The sequence below is a fragment of the Taudactylus pleione genome, unplaced genomic scaffold, assembly GCF_031769625.1.
Source record: "Taudactylus pleione unplaced genomic scaffold, aTauple2 ptg000374l, whole genome shotgun sequence".
NCBI lineage: Eukaryota > Metazoa > Chordata > Amphibia > Anura > Myobatrachidae > Taudactylus > Taudactylus pleione.
The window spans coordinates 2882029-2894243 of NW_028284775.1; the positions used below are offsets into that span (position 1 = coordinate 2882029).

The following is a 12215-nucleotide window of genomic DNA, read 5'->3' on the forward strand; positions in this document are numbered from 1 at the left end:
CATTTTTCCGACACCGGGAGACCTGTCGCCCGGCATCCCGATCGAAGGGATGCCGGGCGCCGCGAGCAGACAGCCGCGGGGGGGAAGGGTAAGGTTTAGGGCTCCCAGGGGGACTTAGGGCTAGGCACCCCCGGGAGGGGTAGGGTCAGGCTAGGGGAGGGTTTGTTAGAGTTAGACCCCCCCCCCCCCCCAGGGGACTTAGGTTTAGGCAGCTGGGAAGGAGGGTTAGGTTTAGGCACTTTGAGTGGGTTTTAGGGTTAGGCACAGGGGGGGAAGGTTAGGGTTAGGCACCCCTAAGGAAGGATAGGGTTAGGGGGGTTAGGTTAGTAAGTACCTACCTAGGGACGATCGGGATTTCCAGTGCTGTCGGGCTGCCGCTGCCGGGATCTCTCCAGCTGTCTGCCTCACGCTGCCGGGATTCAAACTCATGGCCTTGCGGCCGGCGGTATTTCATACCGCTTCCGGATAAAGTGAACAGAGAAATATTAAGGTTAAAATCGAAGAAAAAACTAAGATATATACATATAAATTGTGCTAGAAGAATAAAGATATTGTATAAAACAAGTGCCTGTGTACTGTGTCTCATTCATAGGTTGGTTTATTAATATGTAGCGGTTTGCTGAACATAATTTCCTTCTTTATTACAGTCCGTTCACCTGATCTAGAGTCAAGCTGTGGATATACGTGGCAAATCTTTATTAATGTTAAGTAATGGAAATAAGACCTATCAATAGGCTATTTCTCCCTTATTGATTTAGTATATTTTCATACATCCTTTTTAATTATACCACATCTGTTGAGCTATTCAGTTTTGCATTAACCTTAGCTGTAGAAAAAAACTGATGGATAATTCATACAATGTGATCCCCCAAATGTTATGGAAATACAGCTTTAGTTGCCAATTTAATGGATAATTGGTACAATGCAATCTCCCAAATTTACAAATCCGGAATGTAGTGACTCAAATAATGTGAGCAGTTTTATTGCCTTATGTTTTACACATCATTACACTGTGGTATAGGATTAAGGAGTTCCTTCATTACATACAGAGCGTGGTTTAAACAGTATATCAGGAGATGGGTATGCAATGAAGGAACTCCTTAATCCTATACCACAGTGTAATGTGGTGTTAAAAATAAGGCAATAAAACTGCTCACACATTATTTGAGTCACTACACTCCGGATTTGTAATTTTGGTAGATTGCATTGTACCAATTATCCATTAAATAGGTTTTTGCAACTAAGGCCGTATTCAATTAGCGGCGAAAAGTCAGAGGTCGGACTTTTCGCCGTTTTTCCTGGGGATAAAGTATCTGGCTCGTCCCCACTATTCCCCGTATTCACTTCCAAATCAGCGAAAACGGTATCCGGCGAAACTGAAATCAGCGAAAAGTGCTGTCAGATTTGGGGAAATCAGCCTGACACCCCCAAAAGATGGTCTAACATGGGGTATCACTAGGTGTACCCCCAAATTGGCCTGCTAAAGGTATTTTTGGTTTTTAAACGGCCGCGACAGGTGCTTTAATGTGTCTTTTAAAGAAGTGGTGAAGAATAGCATTTAGCTTAATTTTTTTTTTTTTTTAAATAACTAGTCCCATCAAATTTGGGGTACATGAAAATGGGTGCAAGCATATCTTTAAGTCCAAAAAGAAAAAGGGGGGGTTAACACCCTATCGTTCCCCAGCACACTGAATTATTCTTGCAACAATATATGAAGACTATATGGTAATAGAAATTCAGAGATATTAGTTGCCTGGCAGCTTCCCATGTATTTGCAAATGCATGCAACTAATATCTCTGAATTTCTATTACCATATAGTCTTCATATATTGTTGCAAGTATAATTCAGTGTGCTGAGGAACAATAGGGGGTTAACCCCCCCTTTTTCTACTTGATATGACCCCTCCATTTCATGCACCTGAAAAGTACTGCCAGATTGATTGAGCAGCTGCCATTTTTTGTATATTTTTAGTCCCTAAAGTGAACTTTAAAAATTATGCAAAAATTCACCTGCCGCAACCAAACGCATTCTAGAAAACACCTGCCGCATACTTGGGGACCCTCCCTGAAGCTATTTCGCTAGTTTATAAGTTTGTCCCCCAAATTATAATTTTTTTGCCCCCCCAAAAAACAAAACCCCTTTTTTTGGGGGTGTCCTATCTAAAAAAAAAAAAAATAATAATAATTTGACACTGATTACTTTAAGGGGACATTACAAGGGGTGCAGGGTACTTTTTTTTATTTTTTTTTGTCTGCACCCCAATTCTGCACTTTTTTCCGCCACCTATTCAGTGGTGAAAACTTATCCCTGTTTTTCAACAGACTTTTCGCACCTGCAAAAAGTCTTTGAAATTGAATGAGGATAAGTGAAAACGACATCATCGGCGAAAAATTAGCCGATAACAACCGCTAATTGAATACGGCCCTAAAGCTGAATTCGCATTACATTTTAGGGATCACATTGTATGAATTATCCATCAGTTTTTTTTTTTTCTACAGCTAAGGCCAAAGTAACACTGAACATCTCAACAGATGTGGTATAACTAAACAGGATGTATGAAAATCTACTTAAACAGTAAGGGAAAAATAGCCTATTGATTGGTCTAATCTCCATTACTTATCATTAATAAAGATTCTCCACGTATATCCACAGCTTGATTCTAGATCAGGTGATAAATAATAAAGAAGGAAAATCCAGCAAACCGCTACATATTGATAAACCAACTTATGAATAATACACAGTAGACAGGCACTTGATTTATACAATATCTTTATTCTTCTGGCACAATTTATATGTATATATCTATTTTTCTTCGATTTTAACCTTAATATTTCACTGTTGACTTTTTCCTACCCAGTGGAAATGGGACAACCATTTTAAACATATTTAAGTAAAGTGTAACTCTCGTGCGCCTAATATATACAACTACTCTTTTCTTCTACATTTCAAGTTTTATCCTGGTTGTTAAGGCTGCACACCCGTCTGTGAGAATACCCTATATCACGCTATCGTACAGGGTCATTTAGTAATCAATAACTAGCTACTATTAATTTGTGTGCAGGTATTTGTTCTCAAAATTTTATTGAGTTGGAAGAGATCAGAGGGCCTCAATCAGGGTTGTCCAGGGCAGTGACTAGTATGGGGAGGCATGGCCACACACACACGCACACACTAGCAGGGAGAGAGAGGAGACTGGTGCTGACCCTCCGCAGCCCAGCACACCGCACCATGAACCTGGGCTGGGGAGAGAGACTGCTGCCACTGAGCAGCAGCAGTCTCCTTTCTCCCTGCCCACCAGCCAGCCTGGATAAGTAGTACCCATCATCCCCTCCACCCCTCTCTGCGCCCCTGGCCTCATTTTCAAAATCGCTTCAAGAGTAGGAATAACAAAATTGGTTGCAAAAAATCCCTATTTGCATGTTGGGTCACTCACATTAAGACACGCCAACTAAAAACAAAGGAGGGGGTGGGTGACCAAAATGTATCGCTGTTGGTAAGCAGCAGCCCATCGTGCACCTCCACCCACTCACCCGACATTTCACTTACTTTTGCGGTCTCCGGGTAGGAGAGGGGGAGGCTGTGAGGCTGCACTGTGATGTGGCCAATAAGTCACTCTGTGCTGGCGTGTCTATATGAAACTACAGTGCAGCGGGACTTTCGATCGGGTTACGGGCAACGGGAATTTTGACGGACCACTCGAGAATGTGTGGGGTGAACACTGTTGTTGAGGATACTTTTTTGAAAACCTGCATGGAGTATAGATCTGATGTTAAATGGTCAAAAAAGGTGCCTAAGGGAATAAAAAATATCTTTTTTGATAAAAAGGAGAATTTTTATATTTTCTGTTTTTGTCATATTAAACTAGGCAACTGTGGACACAACTAAAATCATGGAGGCCAGCAAACCAAAAACTGAAGTTGGCAGTGAAGATGCTATCTTACAGACCAGAACATATGACCTTTACATTACATATGACAAGTATTATCAAACACCAAGACTTTGGCTGTTCGGTTACGATGAGGTACGTCATTGAGGAAAGACAACGTCCGATTGTAAAGTAAATCCACTATTTATAAAATTGTGGTAAATTTATGTTGCCAACTTTTATGGTAAAACTCTATAAAATTACGAGTTTTATTTTTGAGTGGGTTTTTCAAGGAGTTTTCTCCTAAGCATCATTACATGAGGAAGGTGGGGGGGGGGGGGCTTCTAGTGCCGTAGATAGGGGACAGCCTGTGGTTGTGATCTGTTACATGCATGTTATTACAGCACTGATCACTGCCCCCATCAAGCAGACCCACTCACAGTTGGCAAATCCTGCTTAGGTTTACAACCCCATTAAGTATGTATTGCCTATGTTTTTCTTTTCATACAGGGGCTGAATGCATGTAATACTTATCTGGGGCATTGGAGACAGTAGAAATAAAAAATGAATGTGGTGTAGTGGCAATTTAGCAATAGACAGAATGCTTTTCTAAATGCTAGGATATAAGCCCACTTTGAAGTATACTTTTTAGGTGTATTCCATATTCAAGTTTAGAGTTGACCGTATATGTGGCTGTTTTTCAGAAATATGAAAAAGTCACTGAGGTGTTAGACCATATGAACTTACAAGGTTGCCAGCCAGTGCTCTTATGAAGGGCATAGAAGTCTGGGGTGACTTCATTGTTCCTTATAATCAGTGGCGGGCTGGGCTGGGGGGCAGGGTGCCATGTGCCCCCCGGGCCGCAGCGTTATGCGGGCTGCGGGGCGGTGCAGTCTGTGTCACTGTGACACAGACTGCACCGTGTGTGTAGCGCTGACCGGACGGAGTTCGGTCAGCGCTACACTGACACACACACACAGCCGCCGGCTCCGGCAGCTGTGTTTGTTTAGATCAGCAGCCAATGACAGTCTGATAGAGTCTCATTGGCTGCAGGAGCCGCTCCATCTTCCGGCTCCCGCAGTGGGTAATTGGAGAGGCGTCATGACGTCATGTGACGTCTCTCCCATAATGCAGAGCGGCCCGGCCCGGGAGGACAGACGGAGGAGCAGATGGCGGCAGCGGCGGCGGTAGCGGGGATTCAGGTAAGTGTTTGTTTTTTTTAATTTATATTACGTGTGTCTACTGGGGGGGGGGGTTTCTGGCACTACTGGGGGCACTATAAAGGGGGGGACTACTACAACTGGGGGCACTACAAGGGGGGTGGGGGACTACAACTACTGGGGGCACTACAAGGGGGGGGACTACTACTACTGGGAGCACTACAAGGGGGAGGGGACTACTACTGGGGACTACTACTACTGGGGGCACTATAAGGGGACTACTAATACTACTGGGGGCACTACAAGGGGGGTGGGGGACTACTACTACTGGGGACACTACAAGGGGGGGACTACTACTACTGGAGGCACTACAAGGGGAGGATTATTACTAATGGGGGCACTACAAAGGGGGGGACTACTACTACTGGGGGCACTACAAAGGGGGGGACTACAAGGGGAGGGGACTACTACTAGGGGCACTGCATAGGGGGGAGGGGACTACTACTAGGGGCACTGCATAGGGGGGAGGGGACTACTACTAGGGGCACTACATAGGGGGAGGGGACTACCACTGGGGGGCGCTGCATCGAGGGACCACTGCTAGGGGCTCTATGTAAAGGGCAATACTGGGGGTACTGCATAGGGGGGAGACTACAACTGGGGCCACTATTTAAGGGGCATTGCATAAGGGTTACCACTATTGGGGGCACTGCATGGGGGTGGACTGCTACTGGGGGCACTATATAAGGGGCACTGCAATAGGGGGTACCACTATTGGGGGCACTATATAAGGGGCTTACTACTGGGGCACAAGGGGCACTGCATAGGTGGGATCACTACTGGGGGCACTACTGGAGGCCTGCATAAGGGTGTTCTCTCCTGTGGCACACGGGGGCACCGCATATGGGCACTACGACGGGGGGCTGCCCTAATCTTTATTTTTAGCTTACATTAATCCCATATGGACCCGCCTCCTCCATGAAACACTTGAGGAGGGGGGGGGGCGGCGGCGTAGCAGGCATATTCTTCGGGCACCCTGGCTACACGCTACTCCTCTGCCAGGGCCGCCTGCATGCATTTGTCCACCAGGCTAAAAGTTGCAAGCCAGCCCCTGCCTATAATGCTCACTTTAGTCACTCCTTCACTGTGGCCCACAAGTCCCACTCAATATACATCAAAACTGCAGTCATGGACTTCAGTGAGGTGGGGAAAGGCAGAAGAAAACATGCCTCCTTAGTAGTTATTGTCTGGTGATTGTGTGTAATTAGCCAGCATCGCACTTTACATTTTCCACATTGGGGGGTGGGGGGGGGGGGGGGGGAGGAGTAGGTTTAAAAAAAAAAAAAAAAAGTTTTAAAAACCGCTAAAATCATGAAATTTATGCAATCCAAAACCCGAAATTCTGATTTAAAATATGAATTCCGAACTGCAAAAAGATCAGAACCGCGACCCGGATCTCCTCAGGAGATTAGAACCGTGACTCTGATTTATCCGGATTCACGAAGTTCGGGTGGATTCGGATTTCTGGAGAACCAAACCGCACATCTCTAATTCCTAAACGTATATAATTTTTTTTTTTTTATATTGTGAAAATTGGTGGTAGAATAAAAATGCATTATCATATTATTATAAACACATGTATAGAATCCTGTTTTTTGCTATTTTGGAAAGGTTCAGTTTCTTGCAATTTCAATAAAAATACTTATTTTTGGGTAGATTTTAATTGAAGTATGAGAAGGTATAAACAAATTAAGGGTGCTTTCTAAAAATGTAAAGGCATCTGAGAAATTAAAGGTATAGATTTTTGTGGGCACACTAAACAAAAATTAGGCATATTAATGTTGGAATGGGACTAGCGCAAAACTGTCAAAATAGTCTCATCAAAGGGAGGATAAAAGTATGAGCAGCGCAGGGATGAAATGCACCCTGACGCCAAGACAGAGAAGCAGACCAGACACACAATCTCTGTGTTAGACACTTTGGTGTTTTGTTTTGCTTTCTTTTGCAGTAAGATATTTATTTCAGGTGACCTCAGTGCTTCAAAGACGAGCATCATTCACATGTCCCTTATTTGTATGATAGGTGTGTTTTGTACCTCAATGTAAATGTAATCATTGCAGACCACCAAGCTGTGGTCCCTAAAAATAAAGAAGTTGCTTTCTGGTGATGTGTTTCTACTGTTCCTGTTGTTCAATATTACAAAATACAAACTTGCTTAAGACTTAACGGATAACTACATTGCAACACTGAAAGTTTATAAAGTTTTTGAACCCTGTTACGATTCCAGGTCTCTACACTTAAAATTTGCTGCATCATTTATTATATAAAAATTAAAATATACTAGGAAGTAGGATTTCAAACAGAACACGTTTGTGATTTGATCTATCTAGTGGTCATTTCACATTTACATTTTTTTTTTTTTTTTTTTTAAAGAACTAACAAAAACCTAAAATTGCCCTAATAACAAAGATACTAAATGTTTGCGTCTTTTAGTCTGTAAGTGATCCGCCCCACATAGAACTTGGCTGAACACACTAAAATAAATGTGGCAATATCACATTTTAAACCCACTTCCTCACCAAGAAAGATGGAATTATTATTTCAGCATCTATAGGCAAATTAAAGCACTCCTCCTGTGGCACTACAAAAAGGTAAACATACAATAGGGGTTATGTAATGGGTGCCGATTTCATGGAAGCCACAGGGTTTTTTCTACAAGGTTGCCACTAAATGTAAAGCGGCAATCTGTTATAATGCTGAACCTATGTATTGAATATATACAATATCCTTTCAAATGCAGACTTTAATCTTATAATGAAGAGTGTGTTGCTGCTTGTAATGATAGGGAACTTAATGCGCCTTCCATACACAGGATCTCCGTAAACTTCTGTAAGACCGCTGCTAAAACTGAAATTTAGCCACAAATAACTATGTAATTCCGGAAGTTGCAGTGTAGGCCTACTCAGATGTATATACAGTACATCGGTGAATTATTTCAATTATGTCTTGCTATGGAGACTTTTGAAACATATTTTACCGTAATATATTTGTAAAGGGGCCTATCCATTAGAAGATCTTTCTAAAAGACAAATTATTTATCTTTTGAAAATTCCTGGGTCTGCAGTGACAGATATCTGTCATGTACATGACGACAGATTTTTGCAAACGACAAATGATATTGCATGACATCATTCTGGGAGTGGATTTTTTTTTTATATTTCTATTCATTTTCATTAAAAAAAATCGTTCGTCATTACCGCGACAGATATTTCTAATATCTGTCAGCGATAAACAATAATTAACCAACATGTTGGAGAGACAAAAGACCCAATTTGTCGGACGCGGAACTGAGCATTTCTATCGTTCAGAGCCTATCCATTAGCAGATAAATTGAACGACCCTAACAATAAATCGTTCAAATTTATCTTTTAATGGATAGGCCCCTTTAGAGGTCTTTTTATATTAGGTCAATTTTGTATACCACTTACATGTTCCAAGTACTTAAATATATAGAAGATTGTGTATTTACAACTGACCTTTCCATGCAAAACTATTTTTTATATTAATACTTTGGGGTAAATGTGGTTACATTTATCATCTCTCCTTTTTATGTTACAATTTTTTATGATCCTTTAGTAATTTATGTTCTAAATCTATCCAGGCTGCAATATGTACTGACAGAGGAGAACAAATGACTTTCACCACTACTTACTGACCATTTTATTTATCTCCTTAATTATATAATGGCTGCATGTTACACAGCGCTTAACCGAGAATATTTAATCATTCACACCAGTCCCTGCTACAGTAGAGCTTGCGTCTGTTTTTACATCTAGAGCCGCATTTCCAGGGTTCTGCCTGGCTGTCCCTGTCTGAATAATTGTGTACTAGTCTATAAGTGATGGCGCACTAACCGTCTAACACTCCCTGAAGTACATGTGGGAGGGAGAAAATGTAGTTTTCTACTTAAGGGTCCATAGGGGGTCCACAGGGTTGACCTTTGGGGTATAGGTTGGGAACCAAATCCGGGCACCACGCAGTTAAAGCTTTTAGCTCCCAGGATGCACTGGGTCCACTCTCCCTATAACCCCACCCCCAAGCCAGAGGCACCTCAGTTTAAGTTGGTGCCCGGCCGGAGTCGGGTCACCGTTAGCGCAGGGGGAGCTGATTAGCAGCCCCTAAGCTTATTTTATTTTTTTAGGGACAAAGTTTTTTTTGGACTTTGGACTCTTCAGAGCGGCAGCGTCGGACTGTCCATAGGACGTCTAAGCTGCCGCTCCGTCACCCCGCTGGCGCTGAGACGCCAGTACAGATCTGGGGATCTCAGCGGGACCCCAGAGTCTGTACTAGCCGGACTCTGCGGGCACCCAGGACTGCTGCCGGATCCACGGGGAGCAGGTAAGGTCGCGGATCACCGCTTGCGGTGATCCGCGCATTTCAAATGCAGTCCTGTGCCTCCGGTCTCAGGGGACAGACCGGAGGCGCCGGCAGTGGCGGCGGGCCCCCCATACCCAGTGTGTCCTCTAGACCACCAGGGACTTAACGATCGGTGCAGGGAGCCGGCGTCCCGGGGGTTAATAGCCGGCCAGGGGAGGCAGCCTTCCCTGTTACAGCGGCTCCTCCCCTCAGCTCAGCGCGCCTTTCAGTATCCATAGTCTGGCGTCGCTGAGCTGCTTCCTCCGCGGGCCACGCTTCCTCTGAGGTCTCCAGCGGCCATTTTATCTCTGTGGTGCAGCAGAAATCTCTCAGGATGGCAGTGAGTCCAGTCCCCCTGCGTACCTCACCATCAGGTCAGTGTACACAGCGCTGTAGCCTTCCCAGACACTGAATCTGGGCAGTTGAATGCAGTGTAATAGTGCAGTATATTATATGACATGTTTATGTATATATGTATATATCTGCATTGTATGTGACTTATACACTGACAGGTGAGAGAATAAAGTACAGTCAGCACTAGCATATCTATCCCTTTTCTTTATCTGCCCTAATACAGCTGTACTTAGGGTGGTTCTGAGACCTCACATTTATATACTTGTTAATATTTGTGTGGTTTGTCACATACTGTTGCGTGCTGCACGTTGCCATATTTTAGATGGACCTGTGTGTTGCATACGCTGAAAATGGGTCCCTGCAGCTAATTTTTGGCATCAGTCAGGACCAGTATAGTGCTGCTTAATATTTCCGCCAAGATTGGTCAGATATGTCTGACCAGGAGATAGAGCGTTATACTGCACCCATTTTTACTATCCTGCAAGTCATGTGCTGCAGGTGTTAGTGCGGAGGATTTGACTCATAAAGGGTTCTGTATGTGGCGTCATCTGGTGCCGGCCTCTTTCACGACCCCCTTGGGCGGTTTGTTTTCTCGGGATCCTCTTAATTGCGGATCGCCGGGCGGGCCCCATTGTTGTACCTCACTTGGGGTTACTTCACCATACTGCCCTTTTCATCTCAGGGTATCTCGCAGCTTCTTGCACTCTTCCCCTGTGACACAGACTACCGCTCCCTGCAGGGGTTTTTCGCAGGATATGAATTCCCCCTGGTGCCACAATAGTCTGTCATTCCCCTTGCAGGGATTACCACAACAGCCACCCTGGGTGGATGTCGTTTTCTACGAAACGCTAATTGGCGTGGTTGACGCCCTGTGGTTACTTCCCAGTTGGCTCTGCCGTGAACTGGGTACTGTTCGGGGCTCTTTCCCTCTTACACGGGGGGAAGCCTATTTCAGGTATTATTATCCCTGCTTTAGGGCTGGTAGCAGGTCCATTCTGGTTAGAGTGAATGTTGACCTGCACCTGTATCATACACCCTCAGTATTGCGTGCCTTCGGGTTACCTGTTGCTGACTAGCGGGTGGATCGCATAGCGGGACTCTGGCTGTTGCCAGATAGGAGGTGTTACAACAGTGTTTGGCCTCCTGTCCCAAATTCCCTGAGGGTCATCACGAGCCCCTCCTGGGGGGGATGGGCGTGTTGCTCGTCTGATTACAGACGTTACTACGCCTCCCATTCCTGCGTGGTCGGATTCTTCTGATCCGTAGGTGGTAACTCTGCCTGAAATCAGTATACTTGCTTTCAGGAGTTGTTACCCATCCTACCATGGCTATAGCATGGTTGGTTAATACTATTGCATATTGGGTTGATGCATTTGTAAAGTTTTTTCCCCTCCAACACGTCGGGGGTTCAAATGTATTTGGTCGCTCACGTAATATATGCTGTTGTCATAGGTGGAAATGCCTATATTGGATACCAGTCTCCTAACTTTCAGAGTTCCGGCTGCGACTGTATCCTCCGTAATACCCTATGGCTGCGCTCTGGGAATGCAGAGGTGCAGATACCATCTTTAGGGTTGATATTGTTTGGTCCTGACCTTGACAAGATTGTAGTAACATTGGCAGTATTACTAACGACAAGTTTACCGCTTTCAGCTATGCCCACTACAAGGCCTCAGACTAAGTCTGTTAAGTCTTTTTTGTCCTCTGGGTCAGCCTAAAGGTCTGTTTCTTCGTAGACTGTCTGCATCTACAAGGGCCGACATATCCAGTACCGAGCAGGCCTGGACTGCCAGCCGATCCTGCTTCTGAACCTACGGATATCTCTTCAGTCTGACGGGACAGGCCTACAACTGGGAGATACCGATTTTCTCAGTTCGCCCGGTATTAGTGTCAAGTTGCCGCGGCTACGTGGGTAGGAGGGTACGCCCTCTTTACAAGGGCCTTACAGATCCAGAAAGCTATGCAGTTGTTGCGGTAAGCGGAGCTAATTAGGCCAGCCCCACTATCTCAGTGAGGGACTGGTTGTTCTGTTTTCTTTCTGGTGCGGTGGCTGAATGGTCCTCTTTGGCCATTTCTCTGTCTCAATTCCCTGAACCAGTTCCTAAAGCTACCTGGGCTCAGGAGGAAATCCCTATGCTCCATCATACGATGTTTGGAACCTGGGGACTTTAGGGTATCACTGGATATACAGGACGCGTGCCTACGGGTACTTACAGAGACCTTTCCTCAGCATGGGCTGAGGTTTGCTGTATCACAGCAACACTTACAATTTTTCGGGCTCTGCCTGTTGGGACTGTCCTCAGCCCCACAGGGGTTTACCAGCGTTTTGGATTTTCTGACAGTTCTTCTGTTCAGTATATCCCAATGCTCCTGTACCTGGACGGCCTCCTGCTCTTAGCGGGATCACCGGGGTACTTTA

The 12215-nt window shown here is 44.7% G+C and overlaps 1 protein-coding gene across 2 annotated transcripts in view; it reads left to right on the plus strand.

Annotated features, from left to right (window-relative positions):
* The window catches only part of ATG3 (autophagy related 3), a 61332-nt gene that overhangs the window by 34780 nt on the left and 14337 nt on the right, over nucleotides 1–12215 (plus strand). For both annotated transcript variants that reach the window (XM_088444948.1, XM_088444947.1), the window contains exon 10: nucleotides 3867–4022. In XM_088444948.1, coding sequence (XP_088301074.1) covers nucleotides 3867–4022 — 156 coding nt within the window. The remainder of the gene's footprint in view (nucleotides 1–3866; nucleotides 4023–12215) is intronic.